Source organism: Heterocephalus glaber, unplaced genomic scaffold (assembly GCF_053883595.1).
Source record: "Heterocephalus glaber isolate CG9 unplaced genomic scaffold, H.glaber_assembly_v1.0 deba00001594, whole genome shotgun sequence".
In the NCBI taxonomy this organism is placed as follows: domain Eukaryota; kingdom Metazoa; phylum Chordata; class Mammalia; order Rodentia; family Bathyergidae; genus Heterocephalus; species Heterocephalus glaber.
Genome location: NW_028258369.1, coordinates 11,675,198 through 11,691,614, shown reverse-complemented (window position 1 = coordinate 11,691,614; position 16,417 = coordinate 11,675,198). Strand labels below are relative to the sequence as shown.

General features: G+C 39.5%; 1 protein-coding gene across 8 annotated transcripts in view; it reads left to right on the top strand.

Moving 5' to 3' along the window:
- Positions 1–16,417, top strand: part of Ppef1 (protein phosphatase with EF-hand domain 1) — a 146,023-nt gene that overhangs the window by 57,692 nt on the left and 71,914 nt on the right. For 3 of the 8 annotated variants that reach the window (XM_087193672.1, XM_021245365.2, XM_087193673.1), the window contains 2 exons: positions 3,899–4,026; positions 11,909–11,969. The exons of 2 other annotated variants lie outside the window; for them this stretch is intronic. In XM_087193672.1, the coding sequence (XP_087049798.1) occupies positions 3,899–4,026; positions 11,909–11,969 (189 nt within the window). Of the gene's footprint in view, positions 1–3,896; positions 4,027–11,908; positions 11,970–14,263; positions 14,449–16,417 lie in introns of those variants that run through there. 3 more of the 8 variants (XM_087193675.1, XM_087193676.1, XM_021245368.2) reach the window with 3 other exon arrangements.

The window sequence follows — 16,417 nt, the reverse complement described above, 5'->3', positions numbered from 1 at the left end:
CCTGCCTCTTCAATTTATTAGGGATGAGAAATTGCTGCCTATTTGGGATAGCACCTAGTTCTTTGGTGCTGGCCTATGGTATTGTTTATGACCTCCAGACAATCTTGGCATTGGTATATAAGGAAGAACAACTGATCATACCAACTATGTCACCATGGCTAAAATAGTACAATCAGTAATAATAATAGCATCAAGTACAGTCTAGAAAATGACAAACTTTGGTAACTGTTAATTTGCCACCTTAAACCATGGGTATAAGATTTATAGTTATATAGCAAAATCTAGAACAAATCAGAAAATTATATATAATAATTATCCCCTCAATACAGTGATTTTACTCTCAGGGGAGAAAATTTAAAAGGGATAAGAGGAAAAAATAGAAAAATAAAAGAAGAGAAAGATTAGAAGTAAAGCCAAAGGACAAAGGAAGATTACTGAAGGACTGGTGAAGAAAGGAAGGAAAGAGGGAAAAGGCAAAAATAAGGCCTAACAAAACCAAAAAACCCTGAAAAAACAGTGTTTACATTCATGAAACAACAACAATTAAGAAAAAAGGAAAAATAGCAAAGAGAAAAAAATGAGATTTCTGTGTGATTTCAAGCCTGTAGTTATCTTCTGGGGTCTACAGTTTTGTGGTAGTGTCCCTTTAAGGGCGTATCTCTGCTTTCACTGGTAGACAAAGGTGTCAGAGGCCAAATCTATGCTGAATGATCCTAGCAAGCCTGCAGTAGGATTAGGGCAGGGTACTGCATAATCTCAAAAAGCCTGCAGTAGGAATCAGGCAGGATACCTTTTTTAGTGCTTTCAGCTCCACAGAAATTCAGGCTGATCCTGGCCTCTGGTTGTGGGTTGGGGCCTGACTTGTTTAGCCTACAACATTCTGGGTATCTCTTGCCAGCCTGACCTCGGCTCCCTGACCCTGGGTGTCTCCTGAGGTTGTACCTCACCCAGTCACTGAGAGCCCTGAGAGGGAATAAACCCATGACTGCTCTGAGTCCTGGTTCAGTTAGTCCCTCTCTAAAATGGCATCTGGCCAACCTCCCACTCCAGGATAATGCTGAGACTAGGGTCACTCACCAGCTGTTGTAGTTCACAGCATTCACTGTTCTGTTCCACTGGTGCATTTCTCTGTGGAGGCCTCTGGGGTCCCCCACCTTCACTGTGTCCAGATATTCGAGCTGAGCTGGGAGTTAGGGAGAAAGTGTAGTTTGCAACCTCCTTTTTCTGCATTGAGGTCTGCCTCTATGGGCTTCAGTTCTCCCTTCCGATCCTTCCTGGGTCCCGGGGATTCACCTCCCTCCTTTTCTTCCCCAAATTATTATATTCCATTGTCTGCATTCTGAGTCTCAGAGAGGCTGATCCACCACTGCTTACTGCTTCACCATGTCCGGGTAAGGTTTTAGAGGGAACTGTATGCTGGAGGAACAACAATGAGATGTGGATCAAAGCCCACTTTCTCAACTACTGCACAAGTACTCAAAATTCCAGTGTAGGGGGCAGAGTTGGAGCACTCAGGAAGTAAGGAGCTTGAGGCCTAAATAGGGCCTACTTTCCCTACCCTGCTGAGACCAGGCTGGGGGCTAGTCTAAACTACAAGGATTTGAATAGGGAGAATTTGAATGTAAAGAACTGTCCAGTAGGTATCAAAGTGTTACTATGTAACTAACAGAGAGAACTCTGAAACATACAGAGTGGTAAACTCTTAACATATGGTAGCTGTTTGTTAATTAGAAATAATAAGCTTGGCTATTTATTATTGAGGTTGCTAAAACTAAACAGAAGAGACTTCAGTCATCATTTTTGCCACTACATTATTGTACAGTGAAGAAAATGAGGCACAGAAAAAAACAATAGCTGTTCGGAGGTTAAAATCTTGGTCTCTGGAATCAGCCAGACCTGGGTCCCAATCCTTGCATCCATTTCCACTTGCTGGTTAAGTGAGCCTAAGTTAGTTCCTCAGCCTCTCTCAGTTTCACAGTGTAGTGAGGATTGCAGGAATTCACACATTGCCTAGTTCTCAGTAAGTGCTCAGTGCACTTCACAGGAATGACACCATTGTGCTTGGAAAAACAGGAACCCATGAGGGAAGGGGATTGGTTCTTCATGACAGTGACTGTCCCATGGCACAGGCAGTTCGGGTGAGCCTGAGCTCACCATAATGCTATCTAGAGAATACTTGAGACTTTGGCCATGGTGTTACTACTTCTTTGCTTTGCAATATTGAACAAATCACTCTGTAAAGATCATGATACTTGACCTTAAGCCTATTTTCCCAAGTTTTCTGGAAGCTGAATAATGAAACAAGAGTCTCTGGAACCCATTATTCTAGAGTGACCAGGTCCTGGCAGATATTCGGTGTACCACACAATACCAAAGCAAAGCATGCTGTTACTGGAGGTGGGACCTCTGCTTTCAGAATATTGTTGTTATAGTCAACGCTTAATTTTTATGTGCTAACTGGGAAAAATGACAGCGTGAATAAAAGGAGCCAGCTGTTGTTGATTGTTCTTCAGTCTAAAACTTGAGGAGGCATAAGAGACTATATTTTAAACCTCATTATCTCTCACCTGATCTTTCTTTAGTACTGTGAAACTACAGGATGATTCAAAGGCTGCCCAGCTCCACACAAGAGACAGTGTGCCTGAATAGTCCACAAACAAAATAATACTTAAAGCTGCTGTTTGTTTACCATATGCTTCACAGCACGCATTAGGCTCAGCTCTTCACCTATAGTGTCTCATTTTGTCTTTAAGTAACTCTGTGAGGGAGTAAGGTGTGTTATTTATCCATCTGTCTTATGCCTATTGGCTCTCAGGTATAGAAAGTAGAGTGAATCAAACTTCTCAGTTCATTGTACATTCCCATCATTGATCTGTACAAGTCCTTTTTTATATTAATTATTTTGTTTATTCTCTTTTATCCATTTATCATGTGCATTTGCCTGCCTTATAAATTACCAATGTACTGCATGTAGTAACTTTCCTTTGTTTATACTCTTTTGAAATGTATATTACAATTTTGTGTATGTATACTTTTAATTGATATAAAATAGTATTATGTTGTATTTTATTCTGTCTGACTTTTATTAACTTTTTTAATGGAAGCACTGGTTTTAAGGCCTACACACACTACTATGGGTTTATTTAATTGATTGCTTCCAGTTGTGGCATTATACTCCATGGTATGCACCCATCACAGATTCACATTCCCTTCCCTAGAGGTGGACAGCCAGGCTGTGGTGTTATCAGACTTCCTACCACCACAGAGAAGCAATTACATCTCCATTATGTCCCTTTTTAAAAAATATTTTTTAATAGTGCATGGGATTGAACCCAGGGCCTTGTGCATGCTAGGCAAACACTCTGCTTCTGTGCTACATCCCCAGTCCTCCATATGTCTCCTTTATGGATATTCTTTGAAGAATACAGTACAGTGAAGAATGGAATACTTCTAAGCAGTGCCAGAGGTGGGTGCTGTTATTATCCCCATTTTACAGATGAGGAAACCAAGGTGCTTAGAGTTTTAATAACTTCTCAAAGTCACGCAGACAGAAATTAGCAGGGCTATGGTTCAAATTTAGGCACTCTTATTCTGAAATTTCTACCCTTAATGGCTATGTCATCATTATTCTCTGTGTTTGAGACTTGAGGACATTTTCATAAAAAAAAAAATAGAGGTGGGTCGGGGATTTAGCTCAGTGGTTTCGCTGCCTGCTGTGCAAGCACAAGGACCCGAGTTAAATCCCCTTACCAAAACAAAAAAAAAGAGGCAATCTCATTGTACATTTTATATTCTCAGAACCTAGGAATCCAAGTGGACTGACTGGTTTTTGTTGAAGCGCCTACTTTCCCCAAAGAGCTGCATAGCAACCATTTTTCTCTGACTTTCATATCTGCAGCACTGAAAGCCGCATTAGTCATCCAGAACTGGTACCGAGGTTGCAGAGCTTGGCTGAGGGCCAGACAGCAATATGCCCTTGCCATCTTTGAGTCCATTGAATATGCTGATGAACAAAGCCAAATGCAGGTCTGTTTTGCAAGCTTGTCTCTTTTGGATAAAATGTTTCTCTTTACTTCTTGTTATTGAAAGAATGAAAATTTGGGTCAATTTTAAGCTGAGGAACCTTGGATAAAGGTTTTTGTGTTTTCCCTTTTGAGAATTACTTGGCATCGAAGCCAGGGCCTTTGCACTGAGCTAGATCCCCAGTCCTTTTCATTTTTTTTTTTTTGGTACCGGGGATCGAACTCGGGTCCTTGCACTTGCAAGGCAGGCGGCGGAACCACTGAGCTAAATCCCTGGCCCTCATTTTTTATTTTGAGACAGCGTCTCGTGCAGGCTGGGTTCAAACTTGCCATTCTCCTGCCTCAGCCTCCCAGAGTGCTGGGATTACAGGCGTGTGTCACCAAGCCCAGCACGAAAGGCTTTAATAGAAGATGTAGTGACATTGCCTTGGAACAAGCTGTTGAGAGAGTGTGGTTTGGGAAGTGGATGGTGTTTCTCACTTTTGAAGTTCACATTTTTCAGAGGGCTACCAGATGTCTAGTTAACTAATAAAAATAGTCTTATTCTATTTTTGTGTATATGCCCTAGTGAAAAGTAGTTACTTTATAAAGGGAAAAAATACTTTAAGAAGTTAAAAAAATGGAAGAATTTTCACGGAACAAACCTATGAAAGTTCTGGAAGAAAATATACATTAGTGAGAAAGGCCTTTTTAAATCTTGCCACAAAGATTCATAAATCTAGCTTTAATACTTATTAATAAAATGGGAATTTTTTTAACAATACAAAAAGATGCTGGGGCCGGGGATTTAGCTCAGTGGTTCTGCCACCTGACTGGAAAGCGCAAGGTCCTGAGTTCGATTGTCGGTACCAAAAAAAGAAAAAAAAGATCTTGGAAAGAGCTCCAATATAGTTGTTGACGAAAAAAATCACCTTGGTCGCACAGAACATGCCGAATCAGCCCGTTGCAGACAGGCAGGTCAGCACATGCCCTACCAAGGTCCTGAGTCGCACAGAACATGCCGAATCAGCCCACTGCACACAGGAAGGTCTGTGCATGCCCTACCAAGGTCCTGAGTCACGCGGAAGACACCGAATCACCCCGCTGCAGACAGGGAGCCACCTGGTTCCACACTACAAAGACGCAGAGGACACCAGACCACCAGACCAAGGTACTGAGTCCTGCTGTTCCCGGCCCAGAGGTAGGGGCTTCTGAGCCGTCGTCCCTCTGCTCCTGGTCCAGAGGATGGGGCTTCCCGGTCACCATCCCTCCCGCTGCTCCTAGCCCAGAGGAAAGGGCTTTTGGGCCACCTTCTGTCCCGCTGCTCCTGGCCCAGAGGAAGGGGCTTCAGGGCCACCATCCCCCCCACCACTCCCGGCCCAGAGGGCGGGGCTTCTGAGCTGCCATCCCACTGCTCCTGGTCCAGAGGAAGGGGCTTCCTGGCAACCATCCCTCCCACTGCTCCCAGCCCACAGGAAAGGGCTTTTGGGTCACAATCCCTACCGCTGCTCGTGGCCCCTGGCCCACCTCATCCAGCTCAGAGGAGGTAATCCGTGCAGGTGCTAACAGCCCCCTGGCACAGTCGAAATGAGAAAACACGTAAATAAGTCTCAAAACCAGACTTCCAGATCACCTACAGCAACCTCAAGGGGAAATGAAATGGAACACTCTGATACTCAACCACCTGGACCCACTAAACTGGCAACAAAAGGGGATCTCGAAAAAATGAAATCAGAAATAATTTCTCAGATAACAGGAGAAATTGTGCCCCTAGTGCAAGACATGATTAATAAATCTAGAGAGGAGCTGAGGAACATGATGGAATCCCAACATAGGAAACAAATGGAATCCATAAAACAGATGCAAATAGATTTCCAGGACATAAAAAACTCCATTGAAAGTCTACACAGCAGAATGAGCCAATGTGAGGACAGAATTTCAGATATAGAAGATAAGATTGCAATTAGTGACCAGGAAAAGAAAAATTGCTTCAAAATTATAAGGGAACATGAGAAATCAATCCAGCAGCTGCTAGATGATGCAAAGAAGAATAACATAAGACTGACTGGGCTCAATGAAGAAACAGGAGACAGTGCAGATGACATAAAAAATCTCTTCACAGAAATAATGGCAGAAAACTTCCCAAGCAAGGGAAAAGAGCTTGATATACAGATAAGTGAGGCATATAGGACTCCAAATAGCCTTGATCAAAAAAAATCTACACATAGGCATATAATTGTTAAGATTCCAGAAACACAACAGAAGAACAAAGTTCTCCAAGCAGTGAGAGAAAAGAAACAAATCACATACAAAGGAAAGCCCATCAGAATCACAGCAGACTTCTCAACACAAACCATCAAGGCAAGAAGAGCTTGGAGTGACATATTCCAAGCCCTAAAAGAAAACAGCCTCCAACCCAGACTGATGTACCCTGCAAAACCATCTTTCAAAATGGATGGAGAAATAAGATACTTTCATGACAAAGAGCACCTTAGGAACTTCGTGAATACCAAACCAGCACTCCAAAGAATTTTACACAATAGCCTAGGAACAGACATTGAGGATCACAACCCCAGGAAGCAAAGCAGAATGAACCCATTTGGCATGACAAGAAATTAAATGTAAAGGGGGAGAACCCAACAAAAAGAAAAAGTCATGGCAATGACAAGTCAATACGTTTCAGTTATAACCATCAATGTTAATGGTCTCAATTCACCAATCAAAAGAAATAGACTGGCAGAATGGGTCAAGAAGCAAAATCCAACAATATGCTGCATACAAGAAACACACTTAATTCAAAAGGAAACTCATAGACTGAAAGTTAAAGGGTGGAAAACAATACTGCATGTGACAGGAACCCGAAAAAAAGCAGGAGTAGCTATCCTCTTTGCAGATCAAGTAGATTTCAAACCAACACTAATTAAGAGAGATGAAGAAGGACACTACATCCTTGTAAAGGAAAGAATCCAAGAGGAAGAGATGACAATCATAAATATCTATGCACCAAACACTAGTGCACCCAACTATATAAAACAAATACTAACGGACATGAAAAGTCATATATGCACTAATACAATTGTAGTGGGGGACCTCAACACTCCACTGTCACAAATAGATAGATCAACTAGACTAAAAATAAGTAATGAAATACTAGAACTCAATTGAACTCTTGAACAAATGAACTTAACAGATGTTTACAGAGTCTTCCACCCCACAAAATCAGAATACACATTCTTCTCAGCTGCACATGGGTCATTCTCCAAAATAGACCACATACTCACACATAGAACATGTTTAAGTAAGTGCAAAGGAATTGAAGTTATCCCCTGTATATTATCAGACCATAGTGCCATGAAATTGGAGATCCATAGCAAATGAAACTCAAAAAATTTCATAAACACATGGAAATTGAACAACACACTTCTGAATAACCAATGGGTCACAGAGGAAATTAAAGAAGAAATCAGACAGTTCCTTCAATTAAATGACAATGACAATACAACATATTGGAATCTATGGGACACAGTGAAAGCAGTCTTCTGAGGGAAATTCATAGCAGTGAATACGCATATTAGGAAAACAGAATGAGCCCAATTAAACAACCTGATGCTGAACCTCAAGCTTCTAGAAAAAGAAGAGCATGACAACCCCAAAGCTCATACAAGGGAGGAAATTATAAAGATCAGAGGAGAAATCAATGCAATGGAGACTAAGAGAACGATACAAAAAATCAATGAAGCCAAGAGTTGGTTCTTTGAAAGAATCAACAAAATTGACAAACCTTTAGCCAACCTTGTCAGAAAAAGGAAAGAAAAGGCCCAAATCCATGCAATTAGGAATGAAAAGGGTGAAATGACAACAGACCCAGCAGAAATCCAGAGGATCATCAATACCTACTTCTAGAACCTATATGCCAATAAGATGGACAACACAGAAGAAATGGACAGATTCCTAGATACATATGAATTACCAAAGTTGAACAAAGAAGACCTCAAAATTCTGAACAACCCAATATCAACCAATGAAATTGAAAATGCAATTAAAAACTTATCAACGAAGAAAAGCCCGGGCCCTGATGGCTTCACTGCTAAATTCTACAGGACATTTAGAGAGGAACTGCTGCCACTACTGTTTAAACTCTTCAGTGAAATTGAAAAGGAAGCAATACTCCCAAATTCATTCCTGGAAGCAAGCATTACCTTGATCCCCAAAGCAGAGAAAGACCCAACAGAAAAAGAGAGCTATAGGCCAATCTCACTAATGAACATAGATGCAAAAATCCTTAATAAGATACTGGCAAACAGAATGCAGAAGATCATCAAGAAGATCATACACCCTGATCAAGTGGGATTCATCCCAGGGATGCAGGGATGGTTCAATATCAATGTTATACACTATATCAATAGATCCAAGGACAACAACCATATGATTATCTCCATAGATGCAGAAAAAGCATTTGACAAAATCCAACATGCATTTATGATAAAAACCCTACAAAAAATTGGAATAGATGGTCTCTACCTCAAACTGTTAGAAGCCATCTATGAAAAACCAACAGCCAATATCATACTAAATGGTCAAAAACTGAAATCCTTCACACTCAAATCAGGAACAAGACAAGGATGTCCACTATCACCACTCTTGTTCAATATAGTTCTGGAAACATTAGTCACGGCAATTAGACAAGAGAAAGAAATAAAAGGAATAAAGATAGGTAATGAAGAAGTCAAATTGTCATTATTTGCAGATGACATGATACTCTATAGAGAAGACCCCAAGAACTCCACCAAAAGTCTTCTAGACTTAATAACCAAATTCAGTCAAGTAGCTGGTTACAAGGTCAACACAGAAAAATCAATAGCTTTCCTCTACACCAATGACAGACTCACTGAGAAAGAAATAGGCCAAATAATTCCTTTCACAATAGCATCCAAAAAACTGAAATACCTAGGAATCATCCTAACAAAAGAAATCAAAGACCTCTTCTCTGAAAACTATGGCACTCTGAAAAGAGAGATTGAAGATGATATCAGAAAATGGACAGACATCCCCTGCTCCTGCGTAGGAAGGATTAATATAGTGAAAATGGCCATACTTCCAAAACTGCTATATAGATTTAATGCAATTCCAATTGAGATCCCAGCAGCATACTTTATAGACCTTGAGAAAACAATCCAAAAATTCATTTGGAACAAGAAGAGACCCAGGATAGCAAAAGCAATTCTAGGTAACAGAGACATGGCAGGGGGTATCACAATCCCCAACCTGCAACTCTACTACAAAGCTACTCTGATAAAAACAGCATGGTACTGGCAAAGAAACAAGCTTGAGGACCAGTGGAACAGATTAGAAGATGCAGAAACAACGCCAGACACACTCAGCCATCTCATCTTCGACAAAGGAGCCAAACACCCTCACTGGAGGAAAGATAGCCTCTTTAATAAATGGTGCTGGAAAAATTGGGCTTCAACTTGCCAAAGATTAAAACTAGACCTGTATCTCTCACCATGCACTAAACTAAAATCAAAATGGATTAAAGTTCTAAATATTAAAATAGAAACTCTGAACCAGTTGGAACAGAGGTTAGGTAGAACCCTTGAAGACATCAGTGTAGGAAAAGATTTTATGAACAAAACCTCAGTTGCCCGTGTATTAGCACAAACAATCAACAAGTGGGATCTCTTCTTATTAAAAGGCTTCTTCACAGCAAGAGAAACCACCAACAGTGTGAAGAGACAACCCACAATGTGGGAAAAAATCTTCACCTGCTCTTCCTCAGACAGAGGTCTACTATCTCAAATCTATAAAGAACTTAAAAAGATCAGACCTCCCAAATTTGAAGACCCAATCCGAAAATGGGCATCTGAAATGAACAGACATTTCTCAGATAAAGAAGTAGAAATAGCAAATAAATACATGAAAAAATGTTCAACATCACTGGTCATTTGAGAGATGCAAATGAAAACAACACTGAGATTCCACTTCACTCCAGAAAGAATGGCTGCTATCATGAAATCAACCAATAAGAAATGCTGGCGGGGCTGTGGGGAAAGAGGAACCCTGCTCCACTGCTGGTGGGAGTGTAGACTGGTGCAAGCACTGTGGAAATCAGTGTGGAGATACCTCAAAGAACTAGGACTGGAAGTCCCATTTGACCCTGCTATTCCCCTGCTGGGGATCTTCCCCAAAGAATTAAAAGAATCATACCACAGTGATATATGTGTGCCCATGTTCATAGCAGCACAGTTTGTAATAGCTAAAACTTGGAAACAGCCCAAATGCCCATCAACTGGAGACTGGATAAAGAAAGTGTGTTTTTTTTATAAAATGGAGTACTACTCAGCCATAAAAAATGAGAAATTAGAGAGATTTATAGCTAAGTGGATGCACATTGAGGTCATACTCTTAAGTGAAATAAATAGGACACACATGAAAAATATCGAATAGTTTCTCTGGTGTGAGAAACTGAAAGTGTAAATAAGGTCTAAATGTATAATAGGTAAAGTGAAATAGGAAGAAAAGGGGCAAAGGGGAAGCAAGTGGGAGAGCTAGGGGAAAGGATAGAAGGGAATGGGATTAATATGAGAGAATGGAAAAATGGGAACAAAATCTTTGTAAATAGGGAGGACTGGAGGGGTTGAAGGGAGGGCTGGGCAAGGGTGAAAAATAAGAACCAAGAGAGACTATGTAAAGGTGCAAATTTCCAACGATGAATGTCATTATATTGTATACCTAAAATGTACCAATGATTAGAATGAATAATCGATAACGTAAAATAGGAAGAAAAGGTCCAAAGGGGTAGGGGTAGTGGGAGGGGCCGGGGAAAGGAAGGAAGGGAAAGGAAAAATGATGAGAAATGGAAAAAATGGAAATAAAGTCTTTGTAAATAGGGAAGGGTGGAGGGCGTGCAGGGAGGGCTAGGAATGGGGAAAAATTAAGAACCAAGATGCATTACGTAAAGGTACAATTCCCAATGAGAAATGTAATTGTGTTGTATACCTACAATGTACCAATAAAAGAATTTAATACAAAAAAAAGAAAAAAATCACCTTGTAGAATAATGCATATGTAAAAGAAAATTTAAAATACAGTGAAATTCTGGAAAAAGGTACACCTCAAATTGTTCACAGTGGCTAGTTCTGGGTAAGAAGCAGTTTGATGAGAAGGTGGGGCTGTTCAGAGGGATTTCTCACCTTCATTTGGGATTGTTGTGCTTTAAACAATCATGTCTATGTAACACATTGTAATCTTTAAAGATAATTAAGAAAAATTAAAAAGTTAAATTTCTGGATTTATTCTTGGCAGCTATTAAATTGATACACTTTGTTCCAGTAGAATGTTCCCTTTTCCCTGATTAAGAGCTGCGGTGTTGTCTTTTTAAGCACCACTTAAATCTCACCACACAGTGAAAAGAAGTGATTGTAATGAACAAAATTTCATAGCTGTCTTAGATTGAACTGCCTGGAAGCAGAGTCTGAGGCAAGGGTTCTGATATGAGTGACTTGTTGAGGGAGTGTTCTCGGGAAAACCTATAAGGGAGTGATGGAAGCCTGACAGGACAGGAGAAGATGTCAGGCAAAAGTGTGCTTCTGAAGAGCTCTAACTCGAGACTGATCCCATCAGGAGCTCTTAAGTGTGCAATGCATCCCAGTTTGTCCCACATAGGGGCAGGGAGGTGGGGGACTGGGTGCTTCATTCAGTTCCTTCAGTTGTTGTCTATGACCCCAGGAGGTGCAACCCAGTGCTCCCCAACTGCAAGGGCAGAGACCTGTGGGACCCTTGGCACCGGCAGCAGCTGGTAGATGAGTGCCCCAGGAGATGAGGAACTTGCACACAGTACTGATAGCATTTGCCACAGTAACTGTTTAGGGTTCATTAATTGATTAATGTGTTTTTATTTTGTCCAGCTATCTGACTTCTTCTCCTTCATGTTGGAAAACTACACACATTTACATAAGAAAGATCCAGGTAAGCAAAAAGTTTAGTCTTTTGCAAAGTAGTCATTAAATACTGAACGCCCTCATCAAGAAGTGTAAATCCCAAAGATGGAAGCACACTAAGAAATTTAAAAGATGCCCATCTTTATTGTTTGTGTGACACCCAACAACTGCTGAAATCAATTCAACTGGCTTTTCCCTGTCTGTGTGGTGCCTGCTACGTTGACATATAATGTTTTACTTTTGAAACAACTGAATTAGATTTCGTTCAACATCCATTTGTTGAATATCTTTTCTTGAACCACCGTCTGTTGATGCATAATAGTAGCTCAGTAAAGATCTTATTTTTCAGCCACAAAACTGTTAGTGCTGAGAAATGAATATATCTTGAATATATACATCACCCAGTGGATCTGGGTGAAAATAGCAGATTAAGAGCATTTGGACCCAACATGTTTCTATTTTCTTCTCTCCCCATCCTCTTTCTCTCTCTCCTGTCTGTATGTCTGTCTGCTATGGTTTGAATATGTCCCCCAAAGTTCTTGTGTTAGAAACTTAAATCCCAATGCAACAGTGTTGAGGGGTGGGACCTTTAGGAGGTAATTAGTGAAAAGGGGCCCTGCTTTCCTGAACAGATTAGTGCCATTATCATCAAAATGGGTTCATTATCTTGAGACTGGTGTCCTTTTAAAGTATAAATTCAATCTCCGCCTTCTTTATTGCACATGCTCTCTCTCCATGTGATGTCTTCAGCCATATTATGATTTATAAATTAGCAAGGAGACCCTCACCAGACACATCCCCTTGATCTTGGACTTTACAGCCTCCAGAACCCTTAGCCAAATCAATCTGTGTTCATCCTAAATTATCCAGTCTGTGGTGTTCAGTTACAACAGCATAAAAAGGGCAGTCTATTTCTATCATCTATCCTCTATCAAGTCATTCTGAATCAGAGACAGGCAATATAGGTGTGGTTCAAAAATTATTTTAAACTTATAATTATTTACAAGGCATGTATTTCTCCTGAAAATTAAGATCTGCCTCTTATCTCCAAGATTGGTGTAATATCTAAAAACTCATTTTTTTCTTTAATTTGGGCTATTTTTAACTGTAATTAAAATGTATATGATATCTAAGAGCATATTTAAATAATCTGGCCAACATGCTTCATAGTGGTGAAAGAATGATGTTTTAATGGCATGATTTGAGAAAGTACACATGTGTGAAACTAATTAGAGCATTTAATGGTCCGCACAAGCTTCCTGAATGGTGGAATAGCCAAACCTGAGGAGTGGGGAGTGGGTGGAAGTGGGTACTTTGGTCAATTTCTTCCTTTTAGATAATTGCAGTCTCAAGATAGTTGTTTGCACTTTGTGTTTTTGGCAAAAATGTTTTTGAGAGGAAATATAATGATGAAATAGGACTCTTTCTGCTAATGACCCAATACAATTCCATCTAGCCTCATTTCATCAGTCACTTATGGCATTTCAGAGCCACAGATAGATATTTATTCAGACTCTATTTTTAAAAATCTGCATTAAAATTATTTTGCAAGTGATTTAAAAATATAACAAAATATTTTTATCAGAGAAGGGAATAGTGATTTTTTTATTAAATTCTTTTATTGGTACATTGTAGGTATACAACACAATTACATTTCTCATTGGGAATTGTACCTTTACATAATGCATCTTGGTTCTTATTTTTTCCCCATTCCTAGCCCTCCCTTCACGCCCTCCACCCTTCCCTATTTACAAAGACTTTATTTCCATTTTTTCCATTTCTCATCATTTTTCCTTTCCCTTCTTTCCTTTCCCCTGCCCCTCCCACTACCCCTACCCCTTTGGACCTTTTCTTCCTATTTTACAAAGGGAATAGTGATTTTCTTGAAGTATAACATACTTTACAGGGAACTATACAAATCATATGACTCAATAAATTTTCTCAAAGAAAACACAGGCACCCAGAACAAGAAAAGAAACACTATCAAAGTCGTAGAGAACCCTTCCTGCCCTCTTCTAGTTACTACCTGGCCCCCACTCTAGCCCATAACTACTTTCTGAACTTCTACATCCTAGATTACTGTTGCCTGTTTTTGAGCTTCTTTATATAAATGGAAACAGATATATTCTTTTTTTGCTCATTTTTTGAGACAGGGTTACCCAATGTAGTTCAGGCTGGTCTTGAGCTTGTTATGTAGCCCAGCCTGGCCTCAAACTTAAAGCAATCCTCCTGCCTCAGCCTCCCAAGGGCTGGGATGACAGGCATGTGCCACTGAGCCCAGCTGTATACATTATGAGTCTGGCTTCTTTAACTTCTTATTGCCATTGGTTGATTTCTAATGCTCTCTTTGATGGGAGGATTCCAGATAACCCCTACCTAGATCTGTTTAACTGAAATGCTGAGATCCCTAAGTAGGGTATTTTAGGTGAAAGAAGGTTTTTACTGTTCCCAGATACTGAAGCAAATGAATGGATGGAATTCTGAGGCACAGAGCATCTTGAGACATTGTGAGTGTTCCGAATTTGAGAGGTAACCTGAAAGCAGTACTACTTGTCCTTGCAATCTCACCATCTCTTTTGTGAGGATCAGTTATGTCACTTTAAAACCAGAGGAGTGGTTTCACATAAACTTTCCCAGTCTGCTTTTTACATTAACCTCTTCCAAGGCAGAAAGCCCAAATTGCCATATCGAGAAATAAGTTAAACAGAGACTTACAGTGGGAGTGGGATGGGGCATGTGCAGGTGTTGTTTTTACTTTTCTTTGTTTCCTATATCAGCCAAAATATCCTGAAGGATTTTATATATAAAATTTATTTATTTTTATCTTTTGCAGTGCTGGGATATTGTTTTATGTTTTATTGCTCTGTTAGTAGGATAGTTTTCTTGTGATATCTTCCTACTGGCTATTGGTAATATTTTGAAAAGCTTTTAACTGATGTTTATTTATCTTATTTTGTACTTCTACTGAATAGAATTCAATTGAATATTAATGAAAATTATTGCTGCTTTTTGTTAAATGTTTATCATGTGCCATGTTTTTAAGCACTTTAAATACATCATTTCATTTAGTCTTCATGACAAACCCATGAGGTTATTTCTATTATTGTTCCCCTTTTGTAAATGCAAAGTCTGAGGCTTAGAGGGTAATCTCCCAAGGTTCTTCATCTCAGCATTGGTAAAGCTGTGATTGGAGCCAGTGTGACTAACATTGTATTATATTTCATTCTTCTGTCAATTCTTGGAGTTTTTCAGTTGATTTTCTTGAGTATAGTAATCACATTGGCCACAAGTACCTTTATTTTTTTTATTCATTGAGTTTATTGGTACAAGTTAGGTATACATTATGATCACATTCATTATAGGAAATCTGCACTTGTACATGATATATCTTGGTTCTTATTTTTTTTCCCATTCCCCTTCCCTCCCTTCCAGAGCTCCACCCCTTCCTATTTACAAAAGCTTTGTTTCCATTATTTCCTTCTTTTCTCATTTTTTCTTCCTTTCTTTCCTTTCTCCTGCCCCTACTCCCTAGTTCCCCTTTCCCTTTGAATAGTTTCTTACTATTTCACAATATCTATTATACATTTTAGTCCTCATTTATACTTTGTTTATCACACCAGAGAAACAATTCGGTATTTACACACGTGTCCTATTTATTTCACTTAATAGTATGGTCTCAAGGTGCATGCATTTAGCTACAAATGACTCTAGTTTATCTTTTTATGGCTGAATAGTACTCCATTTTATAAAAAAAAAACCCACATCTTCTTTTTTCAATCACTGGTTTATGGGCATTTGGGCTGTTTCCAAGCATTAGCTATTACAAACTGTGCCACTATAAACATGGATGTGCATATATCACTGTGGTATGATACTTTTAATTCTTTTGGGAAGATACCAAGAAGGGGTATAGCTGGGTCAAACAGAACCTCTAGTTTTAGTTTTTTTGGGAATCTCCACACTGATTTCCACAGTGCTTGCACCAGCCTGCACTCCCACCAGCAGTGGAGCAGGGTTCCTTTTTCCCCACAACCCCTCCAGCATTTGTTATTGGTTGATTTCATGATAGCAGCCATTCTTTCTGGGGTGAGGTGGAATCTCAGCATTGTTTTCATTTGCATCTCACGAATGACCAGTGATGTTGAACATTTTTTCATATGTTTGTTTGCTGTTTCTTCTTCTTCGCCTGAGAAATGTCTATTCATTTCTGCTGCCCACTTTTGGATTGGGTCTTTAAATTTGAGGGGTCTGATTTTTTTGAGTTCTTTATATATATTGTGGGTTGTTTCTTCACTCTGTTGGTGGTTTCTAATTACTGCTCTTATTTAAGCTTCATGCCTTATTGCCTTGGTTGGCAATGAGACAGCAAAATGGGCATCTTTGTTTTGTTGATGATTTAATGGAAAAAAATTATTTATTTAAATTTTTAAAATTATGCTAAGGAAGTTTCCTTCTATTCCTAATTATTTGAGTTTT